This window comes from Haemorhous mexicanus, chromosome 1, assembly GCF_027477595.1.
Source record: "Haemorhous mexicanus isolate bHaeMex1 chromosome 1, bHaeMex1.pri, whole genome shotgun sequence".
NCBI classification, from domain to species: Eukaryota; Metazoa; Chordata; class Aves; order Passeriformes; family Fringillidae; genus Haemorhous; species Haemorhous mexicanus.
In genome coordinates, this window is record NC_082341.1 from 67,453,581 (window position 1) to 67,475,302 (window position 21,722).

The following is a 21,722-nucleotide window of genomic DNA, read 5'->3' on the forward strand; positions in this document are numbered from 1 at the left end:
AAATTTACAGCAACCTGTGTAGTTTTGACAATCATTGAGCTGTTCCAACATAATTCCTAACTATGGGCTTGCTGTACACACTGCTATTTCCCTTCCCAACATTTAACCCATCTCAACTCATTCAAGAACTCCAGTAGTTGTAGGAAAATAGGAACTTATGAAAACTGCTGTAACGGGGTTGGTAAAAGCTAAATGACTGGAGAAATTACACAAGGAAAAAAAGGCAACTAATTTCTTACACAATTAAAGAGTTTAATTAGATTATTTATTTAAGTGAATATAGAGCTTTACAATAGATTTAACTCCTATTAAGTTTCAAGCAATACAAGAGTAGATATCAGAGTAGTAAAATTATATCAGTCTCATATTTGATCAGAAAACATAAGCTCAGTTATGTCAGCAACTTGGTAAGCAGCAATATTGAAAACTCAGCTCTGATTTATTACTTCACATCCTGTAAGTAGGAGAAATGTAAAATTCCTGATCTGTGAGAGAGGTTTATCCATCATACCAAAATGCTACTCAGCACTTCCTGAATAAATACACTGCAAAAATGTCTTCTCCAGCAGAGACTGTTAGTGGTAGCAATGACAACAGTCTGCAAACATGAGGTCTCAGATACAGCTGTATGCACAAGCCCTTGAGAGACGCTCAACTGTAAACTAACTGAGACACATGAGAATGTTTGCTGTGTTTTGACATAAAAAAGTTAAAACCAGAATCAAATGCTGTTCCTGCCCCTAAAGCTTTATGTTGATGTTTGTGGTTTTGTAATGGCTTTTTTCCTCTGAAGGGATGCTTCCATACTGCAACTGTAAAATTAACTTGAAAAAAGCTGATGACAGCTACATGTAAGGGTGCAGGTGGAAGCATGTTCTTCCAAAAGCTGGGCAAAAGGGCGGGGATGGAAGCATGTTCTCCCTCAACATGGATGTCTGCTCTTCAACTGCCCTGCATTTTTCCTCTCATTTAATTCCTCTAGGGCCACTTCTACCAAGGCAGTAACAAATATCCATAGGATCATATTCCTCACGTTCACATGGGACTGGTAAAGTGCACTGGGATTTTTCTCAAGGAAATGCCAGGACATGTAAGCTTGCCAGTTTGCAGAGCAGCTTTCTTGCCTGCTTGCCCCTTACAGTGAAGCTACCATGTGGCTGTGCATAGGCAGGAGAGGAGCAAGGAGACCAAGGTCAAACCTAGCAATGCTCAAGGTAGCAAGGGTGACAGGTGATAGATAAGCAGTGAGAAGCCATGCATGGGAGGAGGTTTTGATCCCCTCAAAAGCAAGCTGAACTGACAACTATTAAAGAAAAACAACTAGCGGCTGCAGGACGTCAAGTTCTGCCATGTCACACCCATTTCCCACCTCCCCCTGTATTTCAACTGTAAATTCTCTGATAAGGAAACTGCTTCTTCCTTTGCATTTTCAAAGTTCATGCTGGCTATTGCTGTAAGCTGGAGTATATCAAGAATGCTGTCAAGCACACAGACTGCAGGAATAAGGACAAGTTCCAGTTATTTCTCTGTGAAAATCAGAGTGGTCTCACAGACAACTCCTAAAACTTGTTTACAAATTACTTTTGGAACAAAACCAACTTCTTAGATACATATTCCTTTAACCTCATAATTGAAACTGCAACCGAGTTTCCCAAGAGCTTTTCCTTCTCAACTGAGAGCTACATACCTCTCAGATTTCTGGGATGTATCTGCTTTGTCCGAGGCATTTTCCTCTAATCTCATGCACCACTTTCTCCTCTCAGAAACGGAAAGTACAGCAAGCAGAGAGATGGCAGCTCCATAAACTTGTCAAAGGGCTCAGTTAATCCGTATGCTAAAAAAACAGAGAGAAAGTTATGAGATGTAGGCATCAATAAGAAAAACAAAGATACCTATCTGATCCCTTTCATCCTCAAATGACTATGGAAATTAGCAAGAAATATTTCTGCACCTATGATTTGCTAAGAAAACTTTCCTGTCTGACAGCCCAGGAGCCACCCTGGCAGTCACACTCCGACCACCAGAGTTACACTGCTGGGACTGAATTCTCTTCCAAGCAGGCTTGACTCCCTCCACTCTCACACAGACAAGATTTCCTTGCCGGCTCAACCCACGTTTCCCACAGCAGAGTCACAGACCCCTGGTCCCTTTAAGTAATTTTCTCACGATGCAACAACAGAGTAACAGCCAGTAAAGCTGGTGCCTCAGAGGAGGGATCCTCAAGGATGCCCCGGGCTGTTACACCCTCCCAGTCTTATGACTGCCAGAGTCGGGGGTCTTCCAGCTGAGTCCCGGGTTCCCGCTGTGTCCCTGTCCCCCGGCAGGGCCACAGATCCTCGTGCCTTTATTGTGCAAAGCGTCGGCACCACTTCCCGGCCTCTCGCCCCGGGCTCCCGCCACCCAGAGCTCAACCTGCAGCTCCCAGAGCGGCTGCACAACCTGCACTGAACGGATTCCTCAACAGGGTTTATGGAGTCAGGCGTTCCAGTATCTTAAGAGAACCACGTGAGGCTGAAACTCCTTTTAGGATTACTCAGGAAGCATGAGAAAACGAAAACACTTTTCCACATTTGTCAGCTGTTTTCTAGCCAGAAAACATCTTCCAACAACCCTTGTCTCATGCAAATAAATCCAAAAAATTAAACAAAATTTGGCATCTGGCTTTCAGATACGCATCTTCATCTTCGGGTGGGGGAAGTACAGAGGGAAGGGCAAACACACAAAGCATCATCCTATTTGTAACATTACCTACAGAATCCTTACATGCAGCATGTCAGTTTGGAAGAATTCCCCATGGGATAGTTCTGCTGAAATATCAGTGTAGAGCCAAGGAACACGCCAGCTCTTGACCTACCTGCACTTTCTTACTTTTCAAACACTCTTAGGAATTGCTAACAGTTCAATGAGCATTTTGTTCAGTTTCTGATACAGAATGTGAAATCTCTCAAAGACCTATGAAAAACTACTTATACACGAGAACCTAAAGAAGAAAATGACTGGTGTAATTACACTCTTTCATCTAAACAAAATTTTAAAATAACAAGTTTCTGCTTCTTTTTAAAGTAATTCTACTTAATGTGAACTGATTTTTCTTTTTAGTAAACATTTAGTAAACAATAATTTTTAAAACTGTATGAACTTTGGAATGGCCCCTAATATAGGCAAATTGATTAAGGACAGCTGTTTGAAGGAGGAAAGATGTAGAGTTTTTAGCATTTGTAGTAAGTATTAATTTAGGGGCACTTGCATTGTTTTTCAAGACAACCATGTTTTTGAGAAAATTTAATTCAAACCAAATTAAAATAGACTACTTGCAACCACCCCTTCAGTCTACATACTGTTGAGGAATATAATCATTAATTTTTAATGTTTCTTTTGTCTGTTGCTGCATAAAAAGATCCAAACAGGAGAAAAAAAATACTGCAACTGACACAAAGGAAAGCTGGAAAATGTTATTCTGACTAAATGATTCTTCACTAGGGTATTACCACACGTTGAAGGAAAAAGACAGAAAAAATCCAAAACAGAGCACAGTGCCTGTCAAGCTGTTAACTCATACCAGTTTATCTGCAAGCGTAACAGAAATATTTAGAAATTAAATAAAACCTTATGCTAACAGGTCCATTTTCCAGGTCTTAAGCACGAACTGGAAATGGAGAAAAGTGGCTGGATGGCTTGAAGCGACCAGCACTCCCTGAGCCCCAGTCCCCCCCGTCCGTTCCCCCCCCCACCGCGCTTTCCTCTGGCTCGACTAGGAAAGTCCCTGGGGGTGGGCTGACGTTTTTAAAGACGCTAATAAACACCGTCACTTCTTTACACAAGTTATTTGGAGCGAGAGTTTGAAATCCCCCGGTGTCTCCGTAAATCGGGAGCCCCTTTCCGACGCTTCCCTGCAGCACAAATGACATCCTACTGACGCTTTAATGCCACCAAGCTTCCCCGCTCGCCAGCAGGACCCTCTCCTTCGGGGAAGAGATGGCCGTGTGAGAGCCACGGCGGAAACACCGGGCAGGACCCACGCCAAAAGTCATTCCCTCTCTCGCTTAAACAAGGGAAAAAAAAAAAAAAAACCAAAAAACAAAACCGGGGAGAGGGAGAAACGGGCCTTTGCGATCGCAGCGGTCACATCCCCCGTATCCACCCAAAAATGGGGGAGCGGGGCGGGAGGCAGCCCACGGCGGGGCCCGGGGAGCCGCGGGTATGTGCGAGCGGGACTGCGAGGGGAAGGGAGGCAAAAAATCCATGAATGAATAAAGAGGGAGGAGCCTGGGAAAACCCCTCTGCAACGCCGCACCGAACAAAGCGCTGCACACATGCCGCGGGGGGTGGGGGGGAAGGGGGAGAGAGGGACGGGGGGCGGCCGCGGCCCGGCACCCAGCGGGGACGGCGGCGGGGCCGAGAGGAGCCGGGCCGGGGCTCCGCGCCTCCCAGTGCCCCCGAAACCCCGGCTGCAGACCCGGCGCGGAGGGGGGGGACGCCCGGACAAACCCACCGGGACCCGGAGAGCACCGGCACCCCCGGGGGCAGCGCGGGCGCAGCCGGAGCGCGGAGTCCCCGCGCGTCCCAGAGGGGCCGCAGCGGAGCGCGGTGGGTTGAGGGGGGGGATCGGGGCCTGCGGTCCTCCCCGTCCCCGCCCGCCCGTTCCCTCCCCCCCCCGCCGCCGGCGGAGGACACATTGTGTTGTGGCTGCCGCAGCTCCACGCCGAGGGGGGCGGCGGGGGGCGGCCGTCCCGCCCCGCACCCTCGTCCCCGCAGCGCCTCCCGAGCCCCCTCCCGCCCCCCGCGGGGCCCGCTGCAAACCTGGCGGAGGGGCCGGCGCGGCGGCTGATGGCGGCGGCAGCGGCGGGGAGCGCGGCGACCCCTGCGCGGCGGCGGCGGCGGCGGCGGGAGGGAGAGAGAGGGAGGGAGGGAGAAAGAGCGGGGGGAGCGGGGGGGCCGGGAGCCTCCTTCACTTGACAACCTCAAACACAAACATGACCCAGCGCCGCCGCCACAGCCGCCACCGCGCCCGCACACACACGCACACACAGAGCCCGGCAGCGGCACCCACCCCTCCTCCATGCACCGTCCCCCCGGGCCGGCCAAGGCGCCGCCCCCCGGCACGGCCCCGCTCCGCAGCCCCCCGGCCCCCGGCCGCGCCCGCCCCCCGCGGCAGCAGACCCCTCCTCCGGGAGCCCCATCCCCCACGTCCCACTCGGGAGCCCCCATCGCGGCCCTGCCCCTCGGCCGTGGGGCGCTGGACGGGGGGGGACACAATGCGGGGGAACGGGGGGCGGGGGAGTGGGAACCTCCCCTGGCAGGCAGGAGAGGCGGGGCGGGCCCGGCATGGGAGGGAGGGAGGGAGGGAGGACGGGCGGGCTCGGCGCATCCGCCGGGGTCCCCTCGGGGAGAGCCGCGTTCCCCGCCGGGCCCGCCCCGCCCCGCCCCTCCCCCCGGCGCCCCGGTCACCGTCGGGGGGAGCGCGGGGGGGCGGGGGGTGTTTTACCTTCTCTCACTTTCTATTGCAGGAAGCGCGGCCGGAGCAGTGACGTCACCGGGTCTCCCGGTCCCGCCCCCTCCCCGGGTCGGGGGAGGGGTCACCGAGGGGGTTTCCTCGCGGCCCGGTGGGGGAGGCACGGCCGGCGCGCCGGGGGGCCGCCGCTGCTGCTACCCCGCCGCCTCCTCCCCCTCTTCTTTCTCCTCCTCTTCTTCCTTCTCACCGGTGGAACTGCCCGGGCGCCACCGCCCCGGCCCCTGCTCCTGCCCCGAGGCAGGGGGGGCACCTCGCCGCCGCGGCTCCCGGGGGTCTCCTCAAGGGGGGGGTCCCCGCTCGGCACGGCACGAGGAAACGAGGAAGCGCCTCCCCCCGACGGCCGAAGCCGCCGCCGCCGCTCGGGGCGCTGCGCGGTGCGTGTCGCGCTCCCCCCTGGCAGGGCCCGGCCCCCGGGGCACCGGCACGGCCGGGCGCGCACACACACACACACGGACGGACACGCAGAGAGACGGGGCTGACGCGAAGATCCCGGAGGTTCCTCCCTGCCGCCCGCCCGGACGGGCTTCCCCGCGCCCCCGCCCGCCCGCCCGGCCCGCCGCGCCCCGGCGCCGCCGGGTAAACTCACCGCCGCGCCGCGCATCCCGTCGCGGCTACAACTTTCCATCCCGGGCGGCAGCCGGCGGCGGCAGCGAGCCCCTCCGCCGCTGGAAGTGGGCGGGGGAGGAAATACGAGGAGGAGGCGCGTCGTGCTCTCCGCCGCGGCGCCCCTTTTTTGGCCCGGGACGCGGGTTTTGCCGGTGGGGGCTGTGCTGCCGCGGTTGGTTTCCTGCATCAGCTGCGGGGGTGTGTGTGCTCAGCACACACGTGTGTCTGTGTGTGTGTGTGCGCTCTCCGTGCTGGGTCACCCTGCCCGGCCCAGGGCTGCCCTCCCTTCTCCCACACCCCTGGCAAGCGAGCACTGGGCCACCCTCCAAAAGGCGAGGGGGCCCGGGCTGGGCTTTGGGTACTGAGGAGGGGAATTTGGCATTTCTTTTATTTCTTTTTTCTTTTTTTTTTTTTTTTTTTGTCACCCAAACTCCCCGACAAAGGAGTGTTGGCAGCTTTTCATTGCCACTCAGGTTTTCGATCGGGTTTTGCTTTTGAAGCAAGTACGTGATGTCTTTAGCAAACAAACCCAAATAAATATTTCTTGCATCACCCCTGTGTTCTCCCTCCTCCCGTGCCTGCACTCCCCTGGCAGTCTGTGTGCTCAGCTGTGAGCACCTTGGCCCTGCTACCACCTCCCCTTTGGAGTTCAGTGTCCAGACCAGATCCTGCCTTAAGCAAACAGGACCACCATTCTCAAGAGTTTTCAAGTTTTTTACAGGAAGTTCTTTCAACCCACATTTAATCATGTTTGTAAAACAGATGAGTATTTTAATCCCCATTTCACAGGGGAAGGCAGGAAGATGCAGAGTAGCTCGCTGCATAGCTCTGGACTGACATGACACCACTTCTGCCTGAGCTTTTGGCCACAGGCGCTGTCTCTGGGCTATTTTTCCTCTTGAGTTCACTTAAATTATACCTTGAGAACACTTCCAGCTTACAGTGGTGGCAGGTTCTCTGCTGTGGGTAACCTGTCCTATGTCCTGCCCAGAGGCAACACGGGAGGCAAATGTAAGTGAAATCCCTGGCTAGTTTGCAACTGGTGGTTAAGGCAAGAGATAGTATTCACTCCTGAACTGGAGATTCATGAAAAATCAGACCCTCAAAGAGTATCTTCAGGAGAAATGTGTTCTGCTGCTCCTATTGGACAAGCAAGTGATGATTCTTTATTGTTAGAGACAGTGCTTGTCTTCTCCCTTGTCTGTCCCCCCCCCCCCCCCGCCTTGTTCTTCCTTTGTCTGGCTTTTAGGCTTGTGACTCTGACTTGCTAAAGAACATGAGTTGCTGTTATCCGAAACACATCAGCATGAATACCATCCTACAGGTGCCATAAGCTTAAATTAGTGTACCAAGTCTGACCAATCCCCAACCCAGGACCATGTGACTTCTGAAGCTAGGTCTGAACTTGTGCTGCTCAGCTGTCCCTTAAAGTCTGTCCTACAGGCCTCTGGGACACATAGCACCTAGATCCTTCTTTGAAAGCCTCAGATCGTGATCACCGGAGTCATCAGGGAGGAAGTGTCAGATACTGGCCCTTCCTCACAATGAGATGCCTTAGGAAGAAGGAGCCATCACAGCTGCTGCTGGTGCCAAAGGCGGTTCTAGGTCACTCATCTTTTCACAAGGACCCAAGTAAGTTCAAAAAAGATGCTCCAGCCTGCAAGTTGAAATGAGACCATAGCAAACACCCTGCAGCCAGCAGGAAAAGTTTCTTCTGCTAGTAGCAGTCAAACTGCCTGCCGGCCATCAGTAAAAATCCAGCCCTCTCACCACACCTATGTGCACAGGAATATAATAAGTGCTCTTCCTCTGCAGACAAGCTCAACTGTCTTAACAAGAAAGACTCAATGAGGTGTCAAAGAGGAGAGAGGTCCTCAGGGATGTGTATCCTATAGCGGCAGCTGATCCACCCTTGAACATAAAACCAGTCATCCCAAAGTCAGTTTGGGTCAGAGGACAAAACCAAGATGCATAAGTCTGGTCCCTTGGGGTTATTTCCACAGCCATCTGAAAAGTGACCAAAGAGGCAGCTGTGAGCAGGGGACTCTCCTCAGCCCGTTCCCCTCCAGTGAGCACAGCTGAGGGCCAAAGGGCTGCCGTGAGCCCAGTTCAATGTCATTCCAGCAGGCTGCCCCCTGGCCAGGTAAAATTGCAATCCTGAGGGCTTTGAAAAGGCAGCATACCAAGCTGTTTATCCCGGGCAGACCACTTCATCTTTTTCTGTCTGTTTTTCCATCAGTAAAAAGGAAGTGCTTACCCACTCAGTAAAGTACTTTGGGAAAAATACTGTGGATGATTGCTAGTAGGAGGCACAGAGTAATCTTCTCAAACCTGCAAATGAGGGAAATTCTTTAAAACTTTTCAGTGAGATTTAAAACACCGCATCAATATGCACGTAGGAAAAAAAAAGATGTACCACCTTCATTGCAGAATTTAGATACTTTTAAAATTTCACCCAAAAGGAGTCCTGCAGGATATAGATCCTATTTAAATGACTATGTGTATAGCTGAGCAGGGAAGATTATAGAGGTTTTCTTCTCTCTAAAACTCTGCTGTATTTTCAGGAGGACACCTATTTTTAAACATCCTCTAGTTTTACTCTTGAAACCTTGTTCAGAAACTGGTTTTCTGTAATGGCTCACAGGTATTTTATGTATAAATATATACACATACACACATTAGGCTCTCAAGAAATCACGATACTTTAGGTAGTCTTGAATAATTCATTGTTAAGCACCCCATGATAAATCTCTAGTTGAACAGTATGTGATTTTGATAGAATTCTTGGGATAAATTGAATGTGAAGCACTGTGGTAAATTTAACTATGCTGAGCGTCAAATGTGAAAACTTTACATTGTACATTACATCCTGACATGCAACTGAGAATCATTATTATTAAGGCTTCGGGGAATTTTCAAGGGAACTTCTGAAGTTCTGAAAAGAAAAAGAACAAGACTGAGTGCTGTTCTCTATAGAAGTTGAGATTTTCTCAGAGAAGGGAAATTCCATAAGTAGTCTGTATTGAATTAACATAAAGGTTTCACTAAAAGAACTGCTGTCTATTAGCTTATGCTCTGAGGCTTCTCATTGAGCACTACATATAAAAGTCAAAGGAGCTTGGCTTACCTGGTACCAGCGTGTGCTTAGAGCTTTTCTAGGGCTTGCCACTCCTGCAGCGGGGCTGGAGAGATAGGGCAGCAACCGCTGATGTGAGGGGAGGTCATTTTCCCCTTTTCTGTAGCAGTAGCTGTCACCCCAGATACTCACAGCTCTCCCTTGTCAGCAGCAGCCAGACGCTTTCCTGGAGGTAGGCAAAGGCAACAGCACAGGGACCTGGTCATGCACCACTCCTCACAGCCTGCAGCTCCAAACAAGAAGCTGGTCTTCATTGGGACATTTTGCATGGCAATATCCTTCATCTCCACCCTTCTCAGGATGTCCTGAAGCTGCGTTGCTTTTCATTGTCCCATAAGTGGGCTCAGTTCTTTCTGATTTGGAGAAACTGGCATTAAATAATGTAAACTGTTCCATCGAAGAATTTTGGCAAAACCTTCCTTTTTATTTATGCGTATACACTGCATCTCTGTGTTCTGGTACCTGGTACCTGGTAGTCCTGTGGCCAGGAAAAGGTACAAATCTGTCCAGCTTCAGGTTAATCACGTGATATAGGGCACAGTTCGCTGACAGAGCTTCACCTTTTTTCCAGGTATTACTAACCAAACATTTCAATGAACTTCAACATCACCGATACCATATCTACTTATTTATATCATGTTCATCTTAATGATATCAGAGCATCTCAGACAAGAATACCTGTGTTTAAGAGGCCATGCTAAAATCTCTTTTGGTGATTTTTTGTCCTTCTCCCTCTTTGGAAGAGTCGCAGCTGCTGGGGTGCTTCCCCAAGGGTAATCACAGGACAGCTCATGGAGGTAGGGGAAGAAATCCTACTTTAACCCTATTTTTACCACCACCACCACCACAGCCTGACATCAGCCTTCTTTCCTCCCAGCACATGAGGCCTCATGTGGCTGGTCACAGGACAGAGATCAGACAAGAGACCAGGCACAGAGCAGAGCAGCCAATGAGAAGAATGCCTTCCGATAGAGTGCCTGTGAGGTGTCCTTCGGTACTGCAAGCCCTGGTGAGACCAGCGCCAAGCCCACACCTCGTGCAGCATCCTCCCTGCAGAGACACCTGGTGAGGCCAAGAGACAGGGAGTCACCCTCAGCACTTCCCAGGCTGGCCCCACTCCATGTCTGGCCAAACCATTTATGACAGCATGCCAAAGTCTAAGGAGGAAAACAAAAAATTAAAATCGTACTGGTTGAACTGCTATTGGCTTTTTGTCCAAGAGGAAGCCCCAGTGGTGGGCAGATGGTGTGGCCCTGCTGCTGACCTGCCCTTAGCAGGATAAGGAGCAGGCTGGACCACTGGCATGCTGTGAATGCCCTGTACTCAGCACACCACACATCCAGCAGGGTTTTGTGGGATGTGACATTAAACATTTCTAGGAGGGAGATAATAGCCACACAGAATTATGAGATCTGGAATGGAGGATCTGGGAGAAGGCAAAGGCTCATCTGAAGTGCATGGTTATGATACCATTTGGGTTATATTAAAGGGCTGAGCCAGCACAGACTCCCCACCTCCTCCCAGAGATGGAGCTCACCCAAGGCCCTGAGCAGAGTCTTGTGTCCAAACACGAGGCAAGTTTGAGCTTGGGCCGGTGCTCTGAAGTTAGTGTAGATGTACCCATGAAAAGCAAGTCCCACAGCTTTTGGCTTTCCACTGAAAATTGCTTCTGTCTTTTCACAAAGAGCTGCTTCTCTATAGGTCAGCGGGATCTGCACTTTCACAGCCGTTTTACTCCCTTCCACTCTGGTATTTTTACTTCTGAGTTAGACAGGTTTCTGAACTTTTTCATGAAGTTGCTCATATTTTCCACTGCATCTCCTTTTTACCTCACCCCACCAGTTCACTCTGATCTTTCTTTCTCAGTAGCTCTAGGTTCTGAACTGTTCATTTAAATATGGTGTTGCTTGCCAGCATTTTTTCCTAAGCCTTTTATTTTATCAGTTAAAGAAACAGAAGACACATGAGGCACTTAACACAAGTGCACCTTGCCAAGATGCCTTCAGTGGTATGCTTTTTCTTTAGGGTTGACCACAAACATTTTAACATATCTAAATTATTAAAAAGCATTCCAACCCATGCTTTCTTCCTGAAGTATTTTTGCCATTCGGTGGCCCTCTACTATTGTTTGCCACAGACATGTGTGGGACAGTTCTTTTAAATATCACTTTTTGAGCATGTTAAGTTAGCTTAGCAGCTCAAAGGTTGCAGGGTTAAAAGGAAATAAGCAAAACAAAGTTGTTTTCTGTGGAAATGTTTTCCCTTGCTTCCTTCCCAGTACAGATATGAATAGAAGAAATCCACAAAGGAGAAAATAATTCCCATTCTATTGAAAATTCTCAAATATATTAAAATTTATTTGATGACTGGAATGTTTACTTTGTAAGCATATTGCAGATCACTAGGTACAGATCAACAACAAAGCTTCAAGTTTCTTTAGCCTTTATTCCTCAGAACTGTGAAGTGGCATTCAAATAGTACACAGAATATTTGCAGAGGTGCATTACAAACCATGCAGCTCACCTTTTGTAAGCCATGCTCTATCATTTAAAGATGTTCAGTCATCCTTAAATTCAAATGGCTATAACAATAATTAAACATATGGTTTTGCTTTGAATTATTGTGGTTCTGTGTAATTTCCCTGTTTATAGGGGTCTCCTGAAAAATAATTTTCTCTAGTTGTGGCCAGTGATTTTATAAATCTTTTTAGTCTAAGGCTAAGAAGGTCAAGCTCCAATGCTAAGGGAGTGTAGAAAATTTTAAAAACACACTGCAGGAAACAAATGCAAGTTGAAAACACAGCACTTGCAGTCTTGCAGCTGTCCAAAATTTCACAAGGCCAACACTGTAAAAGCCATGGATCTCATTTTCCAAAAATCCTATCACAGCAGTATGACTGCATCCTTTACCCATTTTCACACACGGATAAACAATTGCCCACGTAGCGTACAAGACAGAGGAAAGACAGATGAAGGAGAACTTCAGTGATATGAATAAGAAACATGGTCAAGGCTGGCTTCTCACTGCAGCAAGGAGAGAAATAATTGAGGTTTGGTTTTTCATGGATTAGCTGATGGCAGCTGATGGCTGCAACATCCAGTTCTGTTTGCCTCTGACCCAAGATATTGCTCCAGTCTGGCTTGGCAGCCTCCACACCGGCTTCTTCAGCTCCAGCTGCATATTGCACCCCTTCTAGAAAGTTGTGCCATGGCTTCACCACGTTCCAATTGAAGCTCCTTTTCATCAAAAAGGAGTAAAACATTTCACAACTGACTCTATCTTCTGTTTAAGCACTTGAAAGGCAACATCAAAACATGTTCTAGGATGCAGCAGCAGGTCTCAAAGCTGTTTGTCTGTTGGCTTAAGAAGTGGTGCAACGAAACAGCCCACTATTTCCTTCAGAGGTGAATCATTCCCAGGCCCTATCTTTACAGCAAGTGTTAAGGCCCTTTTTAAGTCACAAAAAAGTGGTTTATATATTATTTTGACCAAACGGTGGAACAAATATTCTGGTGAATTAAATGTGTGCACATTTGTGGAAAGTAGAATCTGACACTGATGCACTGTTAAGCTTGCAGATAAGCTCATGGAAACACAAGAAAAAGCAGATGTTAAGACACTGAATCCTCCACTGGCTTAAATTGTCAAAGTTCCTTCAAAATACTTAGATTATATTATTGCCATAGAAATGCTACAGGAGGAGCAGCCAGTCAACCCATAAACCCCAAAAACGGTGTGCACTCACTTCTTAAAAATACTGGGTTTGTCTGCTTGTCCAGAAGAAATCCAGCATGGAGGCCAGGCCAGTTGAGATAAAGAATACCAAGCCACATGAGGCAGATGCTGGATGCAGATAGGAGACAAGCCTGTGAAGAGCAGCTCAGCTCCCCAAAGGCTTCAGGCACCAGAGTGCAGTGAGGGGCAAGAGTACATAGCACAGCTGTGAGTCCCTCTATGGAGAGGCATTTCCTTTGTGGAGTAATTTTTCCTGTGCCTATCTTCAGGAAAGAATTTGTGTGTCTGTTAAGTCCCCCTAATGCACTCTCAGAAAACCAGAGCATGTGCTTAAGGGGTTCTTGTATCAAGTTTTACAGGCATCATTTGAGCATGTGTATTATCCCCTTGGCTTAGTGGGACCATGCATTCCTGGAGTCCCTGATGATCTTACTGTAGCCTCCACAGTGAACTCAAATGAAAAAGGAAAGTGAATTTTACTATATCAAGAAAGTTCATCATTGAAACATTACTGAACACCTCCTCCCCCATCTAAGGCTCCACTTTGGGGTATCTGATCCTGTAAACAGCTTGCACAACAAGGCACCAAGGTCAATGGGCTAACAAACCACAGGCTGTGCTTTCTGTTGAGTCAGAGGCTTTGCTGGCAAACGTTCAAAGCCAATTCTGCAATGGTCCACCATGCATGTTCTTATTATCAAGACAGTAGTGCCATTCTGGTGTAATGTTTTAGAGCTCTTTCTCTGGTAAAAAAACATATCTGTGCATTTCTTTTTGTTGTCTCTTAAACAGAAGTACACAAAGCTGTAAAAACACTTCTAATTATGTTTAAAAACCAATCACATTAAAACCAAAGCTGATGCCAAGAACATATTATTCACACAAACCAAGAGATGCAGAAACACTTCACTGCTATGGACTGCAGGATAAAGTAAACAGGATAATTCAGTCTGGTTTATGGAGGCCAAAGTCATGGTACCTACCTTTGTATCTCCCCCTTTTGCCTCACAGGCTGCATATAAACTTTATTTTTAATATACCTTTTCCACTTACACACTCTTTTTAACTACTTCTTCATTGCCTGCTCCCATTCCCAGGGCCTGTCTTCCCACTGTGTTTTGTCTCTGTATCCAGTTGCTCTCCACATTACTTCTCTCCCAGTTTCAAAGCCCCTTTTTCCTACCCAGACTGTGTGAGAAGACACTGTTTCCCATCTTTTTTTTTCCAATCTGGATGTATCTTGAGAAGCTACAGGTTAGGAAAGGAAGGATTGACACTTCCTTCACTCATTTCTCTATCATCCTCTGGGCTGACCATTTGGTGGATACCTGTTAAGCATCTCCCAGTGGAAGCACAGAGAAGACATGGAAATACAAATAGTGGCTTCTTGTTTTCAAGTTTGGGACCTGCTGCCCAGCTCTGTTACTACTGAGGCCAAAAACATTCCTTGATTTTGTGGAGTTGGTTGGATGCAGTGGCAAAAAGTGATCAAAAGGTGATTCTGGAAGCTTACTGCAGAATCCCAGTCCCCTTGCCCTGTAAAACACAAGTGGATCAGTCTGAGAGATAAGAATTACCGAGTCTGACCTGAACACTGAGCTCCGGAAACACAAGAGGCATGCCAGTGCACATTTTTTACCTAGACAAGCAAGGCTTTGCAGTGAAGTGAAACACTGAATAGAGGATTATCTGTATTTGTGGGCAAAGTCCTCCAGCTAAATCTGAACCACAGATCTTCACATCTGAAAATAAAACCATTATCTAGATTTTCCTCCTGTGGTGCAGATAATATAGCAATGCTGCCAGAGACTTCTATTCCGTATCTCTGCCTTCTGCTGTATAGTCTGCTGCTTTCCTGCTTCCAGGGGAAGAGTAGACAGTTAACAACATCTCCTGCCTCCTTAGGCAAAAAGATGGCTTCAGTTACAGCATTTCTGTAGAGTGGGTAGGAGCCACCACCTTCTGTCACCGTGACAGCACAGTACCTCACCTCTGTGCACTCACACACACACACTTGACGGAAGCAGAAGAGAGAGCAGCAAATCCAGGTCTTTTCTCCAAGGGATGGAAGCCAGGAACTGAGCTGACTCCAGAGCCTGCCCCTCAGCCTCAAGTGAGCCAAGCAGGATGAGCTCAGAGATAGCAACCGAGAGTCCAGACCACAAGGGAAAAGCATGCTGACAGGGCAGATCCAAGATCAAACCAGGAAGGCAGAACCAGGAAGCCAGTTCATAAGTCAGGTCCAGTGATGGTAGGGCCATGATGATGAGACAGTGCCCAGTTTGGGCTGGGAAACCAGTCCAGACAATGAGTTCCAGAGAAAAGGTCTCCATAGCAAGCCCTAGACAGGCTGAGCTGGAGACCAAAATACCCCCCAACAGATCAAGCAGAGGCTGACAGACCCCAGCTGAACTAAAAAGGGGCTCTGCTCCCTTTTAAGGTGGTTGGGTGGAGGTCCCAGATGGGGCTGGCCAGGTTTATTGAGAACTGTTAAGTGTTCTCAGGACCCTGATGGAGTGAATGAGCAAAAGAAATTGCAAAACATACACATGTGTATATATATATATATATATATATATATATATATATATACACACAACCTATATGTCACTATGTTAATTCCCTGTTTCTTAAGTTCCCCTCTCCATTTCCAAACATCTGGCTTATGATTTTAGAACCTCTAAGGCTTGGAATAGACCTTAACTCTAAAAATCTATCTAATGTCACAAAGCAAGCAAAAGATTAGGAAGTTAAAGAAAGACACAGCTGCAATAAAGGGATTGCAAGTACTTTTAGGCAAAAGTTTCAAGCTCCAGATAATATGGCCTGCATTCCAATTTCCATCCAGGCTACTTTAAAATATATTCAAGGACTTCCTAGTCTGCTTGTCTACAAATCATTATAAATCTGGAAAGAATTGTTCTGCACTTCCAACATCCTTCCACATGCCTTCTTTTTTTTTTTTTTTTTAATTTGCATTACTGCTTTGTAATTCTACCACTACCTGTTGTGCTCACTTTTAGACTGTTTTCCCCAAATTGATTCTCCCTTTGATCTTTCTGTTCCACAAGGATAACTTTTCCAAGATCCTCTCTATTTTTTATGGTCTTTAGTGGCACCTGTACTCTTTCCTAAGTTAAAAATCAACTGAAAAATTAGTGCTGCTTGCCTTCTCCCTGCTCTCTAGTAGATACTAGTGAGTATCTGGCACATCAGTCAGGTTATTCCAAGCAGTGTACAGACAGACTTAAATGCAAACACACACAGGGCTGGGCTTGCAAGTGCTGGATTTCCTGGAACAAGATTATATTCTAATTATCCTGCAGTAAGACATTTCAGGGCTGTTGAAAAAAAGTGTACAAAATATGAAACAATGATTCTCATTAATATCTTACTTTACCTCATGTCTTAGCTTAATTTGGTTTTCTCTGTGTTTACAGTCTGATTTTATGTGATAATTATTCCTGGCCAAATTATCTGAAACAATTTTTAAAACACTTAGTTTTGCAAATGTTCCCGTACAAATGCAAATCCCTTAATAGAGTTCAGTTATTATGTTTATTCTTCCCTCTTCATTGCAAGGTTGTGTAATTAGGTTTTAATTTAGTTTGTGTTGGAATCTTTTAATATTTAAAATCTGGTCCATGTGCTACCATTACCTCAAATGGACCATGTTGAAGTCAGATGGATTTCCAGGCTGTGGATAGATGTCTTCTTCTTACATACTTTTTCAGCAGTGACTGTGTGTGTCCGAGTCCCACCTGAAGTTCACAGCTCCTTCTCTGCCAGCAGAAGGGGTTGTGTGGACACTCCTTGAGCTGCTCCACTGCACATGGGCTAGTTCAGACTGCCTTCTTCAGTGGTTTGAGATAACTGAGTTCATTCTGTAAAGAAACAAATGGTGTATGTAAACACATTTCCACCTGCTGGCTGATCAGTGGGAATGGAGACCTCTGTGCTTGAACAGTCACCAGTACCTCTCAGAGACACTATCTTCCACCAGCAGAGACAGCCTCACAGTAAACATGTGCTTATGACCTGGCTGAGCTAAAACCTGGAAAGCAAGAATGCTGCAGAAGCGGCACTACCTTTGCAAAGAGGTGGGGGATGACCAAGAACAGTGCATGGTGCTGCAGTGCAGTGCAGTGCAGGACACCGTGAGCGACTGCACGGGCCATTTCCCACTGGGTTGTTCTGGAAAATGCAGGTGTGGAGCCAGCATACAGCAAACCCTCCCAGATTGCACAGATGACTCAACAGAATGTCAAAACCATCTCCATGGAAGAGTTATTCAAGGATGATTCATGACCACCGTCAGGAGGAGATTATCCAGGGAGAGGACAGGGACAGTTTCAGCTTCTCAAATTGCTTCAGAGAAAATGCATCTGATTCACACTAAACTCTGGCTACCACGAGTGCCCATCATGCCCTGATCTTTAGAGACTGGCAGCTGCTTAGCACGTCCTAATGGAGGAGGTCTGAAATATTTTAGAAACTACAGAGCAGCCCATAAGGCTCGAACCAACAATTTCACACAAGGAGGATTTGGGCAGGGACTGCAGCTACCTGCATCCAGGAACACTCTCACGTGCTGGAGATGCAGTGAGGGCTCCTCTTCTCACCTAATGAGCATCTTCTTATCAGAAGAGAAGCCTCACATTTGAGAAAGCAAAGATGAGGAGAGTGAAAAGAGAAAACCAAACTTGATAGAAAGAGCACTGCACATGCACATTTGAGTCCAGGCAGCTTCTTGCACCCTTTTCCATCTCTGTAATTATGGAGGGGCTGCCAGGATTCAGCCTTCAATAAAAGGCATCTGTTCCTGAAGTGAAAACCAGCACTTAGCTGCTAACAGAACACAGTAACTCTACACATCAGTGCAGAGCAGGAAATGAAAAACGCCTTTTCTAACTATGTTATAATGGCAATTTTAGGTAGATGGAACATTAGCAGCAGATGCCAAGCTGGAAGCTGGCCACACCATTGGCTTTTCAGCAGCAGCTTTGGTCTTTGGAAGCTTTTCACAGGCTGACAATGCTTCAGAAGTGTCTACTTTTGTCTGGATTACAAAAATCAATTGCATCACTCGTACATAGCATGAATGGTTACCATGTGGACAGCCTCTTCAACCAACTGGCATTTATTCTAGGTTATCACATCAAGAGTGCCACAGGAAGCTTTCTCCACCTTTGTGGTACAGTTTGTCAGAAGATGATTTCCATTTTTAAACTCAGTTTTTCTCATTCAAAGAAGAATAGATTCTTTTTCTCCCAATAGGCAAAATTAGTTCCCTCAGGAAAGGTTTGTGTGGAAAAGTGGTAAAGTGTCTTTTAAGACATTTCAAGGCTTGTGCACAACATTGATGTCACTGTAGTGGTGCACCTCTTGTCTTTTAAATTTCTATAAAATGGTCTTGAGCTCTAACTACGTTTCAATCCTTCTTTCAGTGCAGAAAACTGTACCAGGTGGTGGGAATGTTAGTTCTGCCAATGCCAAGCCTCCTTGCCATTGGTAAATCCTTCTCAATCAAAACAGATGCATTTCATACATGAATATCACTCCAGGTACACCAGAGCAGAGGGGCAGGTTTCCCAGCTCAGCCCACGTATCTTCACTACAGTCTTTTGGAATAGCAGAGACAAACCAAAATGTCCTGAAAACCATCTGGTTTCACTCTGGGGGAGTTGCCTAACTTGCTAATATGAAGTTAGCAGAGCACCTCATATATCCTTTTAACTTCTCAGAGGATGACACGAGGATTTAAACTTGGGCATCCTCACCACTTGTCGATGCTTGGTTGCTGCCCTCAGCCTATTTGCTTCTCTTTTCAAACTGCTCTTGGGACCACCAGTTGGCTCAAATCAAAGAAGCTTTCAGACTCTACCTTCAGTTAGGAAACTTGTTTTGTACACTTCTGGCCTAAGATTTAGGGTATGGTTTAAAAAACATCTCCCTTTTCAACTCCCCCCACCACCACCCCCCAGCCCAGTTATGCCATGTATCTAATGCAGAGACTTGGGACACACTACTTAGCAAATCCCTGGTGAATCAAACATGTTACACAATGATTTGATTAAAGGAATCATTCCTTTTCAACTGAGACACTGTTATGGCATGGATCTGCACAAAACACTTTCCAAATGGTCTTTCGTCCAACAGTCCAGAGCAGCTGTTAATATTTAAGGAGCACCAGAAGTTAGTAAGTGTCTCTGAAATACCTATGGGATTTAAATGTTCTCTGTGAGGTCTACTTGATAGACTCATTGTAATTTTGACTGGGCCATAGGACTGATTCATTTGCCCCTTGAGTATTTCCTAGTGCATAGCAAAGAAAAGGTAGCAAAAATGCATTTCCTTACATATGCATGGCACACATATACCTTATGTAACATGTATTTCCATGTGTGCTGACATATAAAAATGTGCTCAGAATACATTTCACACTGTAAAGTTCACCACTTAGCAGTTGGGAAACACCATAAGAAATGTCACCTGTGCAGCATAGTTTAGTCCTGTGCAGTGAGTACTGGAGCCCATTGCTGTGTGTGAAGGCCAACCCATGCTCTGTGTGTTGCTGAGAGTGGGACCCCAGAGACACAGGATCAGATGTGTTTTGATCACAGCTCGTCCCAAGAAAGAGTCACTGCCCTGGCGCTACCACCAGCTGCTCATCACCCCTTCTCTACCAGGGACATAATCACACTTTCTGATCTGCCAGCACAGCTCCATCTGTAGTCATTTCCTAACTCAAATTCTGTCAAATGATCCAGTTTTTTGGGGAGGCAGCACGGGGGTGTGTGTGCTTTTAAATGGCAGTCAAAGCAGTGCCCACGCTGAGGCAGATCATTTTTGCAAAGCCGAGGAACAGTGAGATGTGCTCTTCTATCAGCAGACCTGAGAGGTCAGCAACCCGTGAGACAGGATCTGCTGCAGCCAGAAAATTGTGTGTGATTGCACCATTAATGAGCTCCTGTTCAATATTCCTTTTTACCATCTTGCTCAAGGCATGGTACCAAACCTTAGTAATGGTGCCACTCAAACCCTGTGGTGGAGACAGAATTACTAATATCCATAACACCCGCCACTCTAATATCACAAATACCCATTTGTTCATTAATTTTAAATGCCCAGTCTGATTTTTTTTGCTTTCAGAAGCTTTAGCATTATACAGCACTTTACTTGACAAGGGAACAACTTACGTCGACTTTTGCTGCAAACATAAGCATCAGCACCTGAAATCTGGAATACAGTACATAAGAAACACACTTGCTTAAATAAGCTGTCAAACTGTCAAAGCTTGATTAACATCTTACAGGAATTAGAGCAGAACCAAGATAGAGCTCTGACAATCTCTAGTCTCTATCCTCAGTTCTTTGTCTCATGCAATATCCATTTGCCAATTTCTATGTAAAGTAAGGAAGGGGACCCTGGGTATGTCCCAGAGCAGATCCATCCTGTGTCTCCAGCAAAGAAGTGTCCTGAGGGGAAAAGTATGTATGATGATGCAGTTAAAATTATAGGTCTCAGGGCTGACAGCATTTTGCAGCCTTAATTCTAGCATTGCCCAAAAAGGACCTGATATTTTTAAACATTAACAAGGAAAAAAAAAATGGCCATTATTTCCTAAGTTTTTAAAAACACACTGAAAGCACAGAAATGTGCTTCTGTTTTCTTGCAGTTCCCCAGCACACAGGAGCCTTCATACTGTTCTTGAAGGCATCACCTACTTTAACTAAAGAACATTTTTCATTAGTGTTTGACCTGGTGTATCTGACAGGCTCTCACCTGGCATGCACGTTTGTGTGTGTGAGTGTGTGCACCAGAAACACACACACACTTTGCCAGTAGGTTTCAGTGCTGTTTGCTGACACTGTATAAACCAAAGAAATATATGCTGCAAGAGGCACACGGAGTCATTGCTAAGAGCAGGGACACCTTTCACTGGACCAGGTTGATCAGAGCCCCAACCAGGCTGGCCTTGAACATTTGCAGGAATGGGGCAGCCACTACTTCTCTGGGCAACCTGTTCCAGTGCCCCACCACCCTTATAGTCAAGAATTTTTCCCTAATATCAGATCTTTCAATCTGAATACATTCTCCCTTGTCCTGTCACTATATGCCTTGTAAAAAGTCCCTCTCCATCTTTCTTGTATGTTCTTCTGCTTTTCCTTCCCGAGCTTGACTGACTCTGTCACACCCCACTATGATGTTTCTGCTTTGATTATTTTCCTTTGGAACTCCTCATCCCTATCCATTTCTCCCTGTCAGCTGAATCCCTTCCTTCCTTCCTCCCTTCCTTCCTTCCTCCTCTGAGCTGTGAATCCCTATCTGAGGCTTTTTGCCAAACTGCACTTTGCCCTACCTGAGTCTCTTCCTTCCCTCAGTCCTTTTGCTTCACAAGCATCCCCTTGCTCTACAGTCTTCCTGTCCCTGAAGAATACTCTGCCTTTGCTGCCTTGCCCAAAACAGCCCCAGCTCTACCTCGAAGCTTCCTCCTAAAAAGTTTCTCAGCCCACCAGGGTGCCTCCGTAGACCCTTTATCCAGCTCCAGTCTTCTGCCTTTTCTTATCCTGACTACTTTCCCCTGTCCCACGGTCATTCTGATTTTCCAAACAGTCTCACAGAGTTGAACCAGTTCTGAGTCTACTCTCCCAGCTCCCATGCTCATCCTTCTTTTCCATTTCCTTATCAAGCTTGTCATCTTCCTTTTAGCTTCCCCTGTCTCATTATCCT

General features: G+C 47.0%; 2 protein-coding genes and 1 long non-coding RNA gene across 8 annotated transcripts in view; 1 reads left to right on the top strand and 2 right to left on the bottom strand.

Annotated features, from left to right (window-relative positions):
• HIVEP1 (HIVEP zinc finger 1) overlaps window positions 1-6,480 on the bottom strand; it is a 121,068-nt gene extending 114,588 nt beyond the window's left edge. Inside the window, exons 1-2 of one of the 3 annotated variants that reach the window (XM_059852357.1) lie at window positions 6,099-6,480; window positions 1,688-1,834 (exon numbers count right to left, since the gene is read on the bottom strand). In XM_059852357.1, the coding sequence (XP_059708340.1) occupies window positions 1,688-1,727 (40 nt within the window). In that variant the 5' untranslated portion in view covers window positions 1,728-1,834; window positions 6,099-6,480. Of the gene's footprint in view, window positions 1-1,687; window positions 1,835-4,800; window positions 5,021-5,485; window positions 5,620-6,098 lie in introns of those variants that run through there. The other 2 variants (XM_059852368.1, XM_059852365.1) reach the window with 2 other exon arrangements.
• Window positions 3,570-6,670, top strand: LOC132330301 (uncharacterized). The gene is made up of 2 exons (XM_059852383.1): window positions 3,570-4,198; window positions 5,508-6,670. Exons 1-2 carry the CDS (start codon window positions 3,924-3,926, stop codon window positions 5,989-5,991), a joined length of 759 nt encoding a protein of 252 aa, XP_059708366.1. The 5' UTR covers window positions 3,570-3,923; the 3' UTR covers window positions 5,992-6,670.
• Window positions 6,671-6,778: 108 nt separating this feature from the next.
• Window positions 6,779-21,722, bottom strand: part of LOC132330303 (uncharacterized) — a 65,681-nt gene continuing 50,737 nt past the window's right edge. For 3 of the 4 annotated variants that reach the window (XR_009487280.1, XR_009487282.1, XR_009487279.1), the window contains 2 exons: window positions 9,246-16,873; window positions 6,779-8,449 (listed from right to left, as the gene is read on the bottom strand). This is a non-coding gene — a long non-coding RNA (uncharacterized LOC132330303). The remainder of the gene's footprint in view (window positions 8,450-9,245; window positions 16,874-21,722) is intronic. The other variant, XR_009487281.1, reaches the window with a different exon arrangement.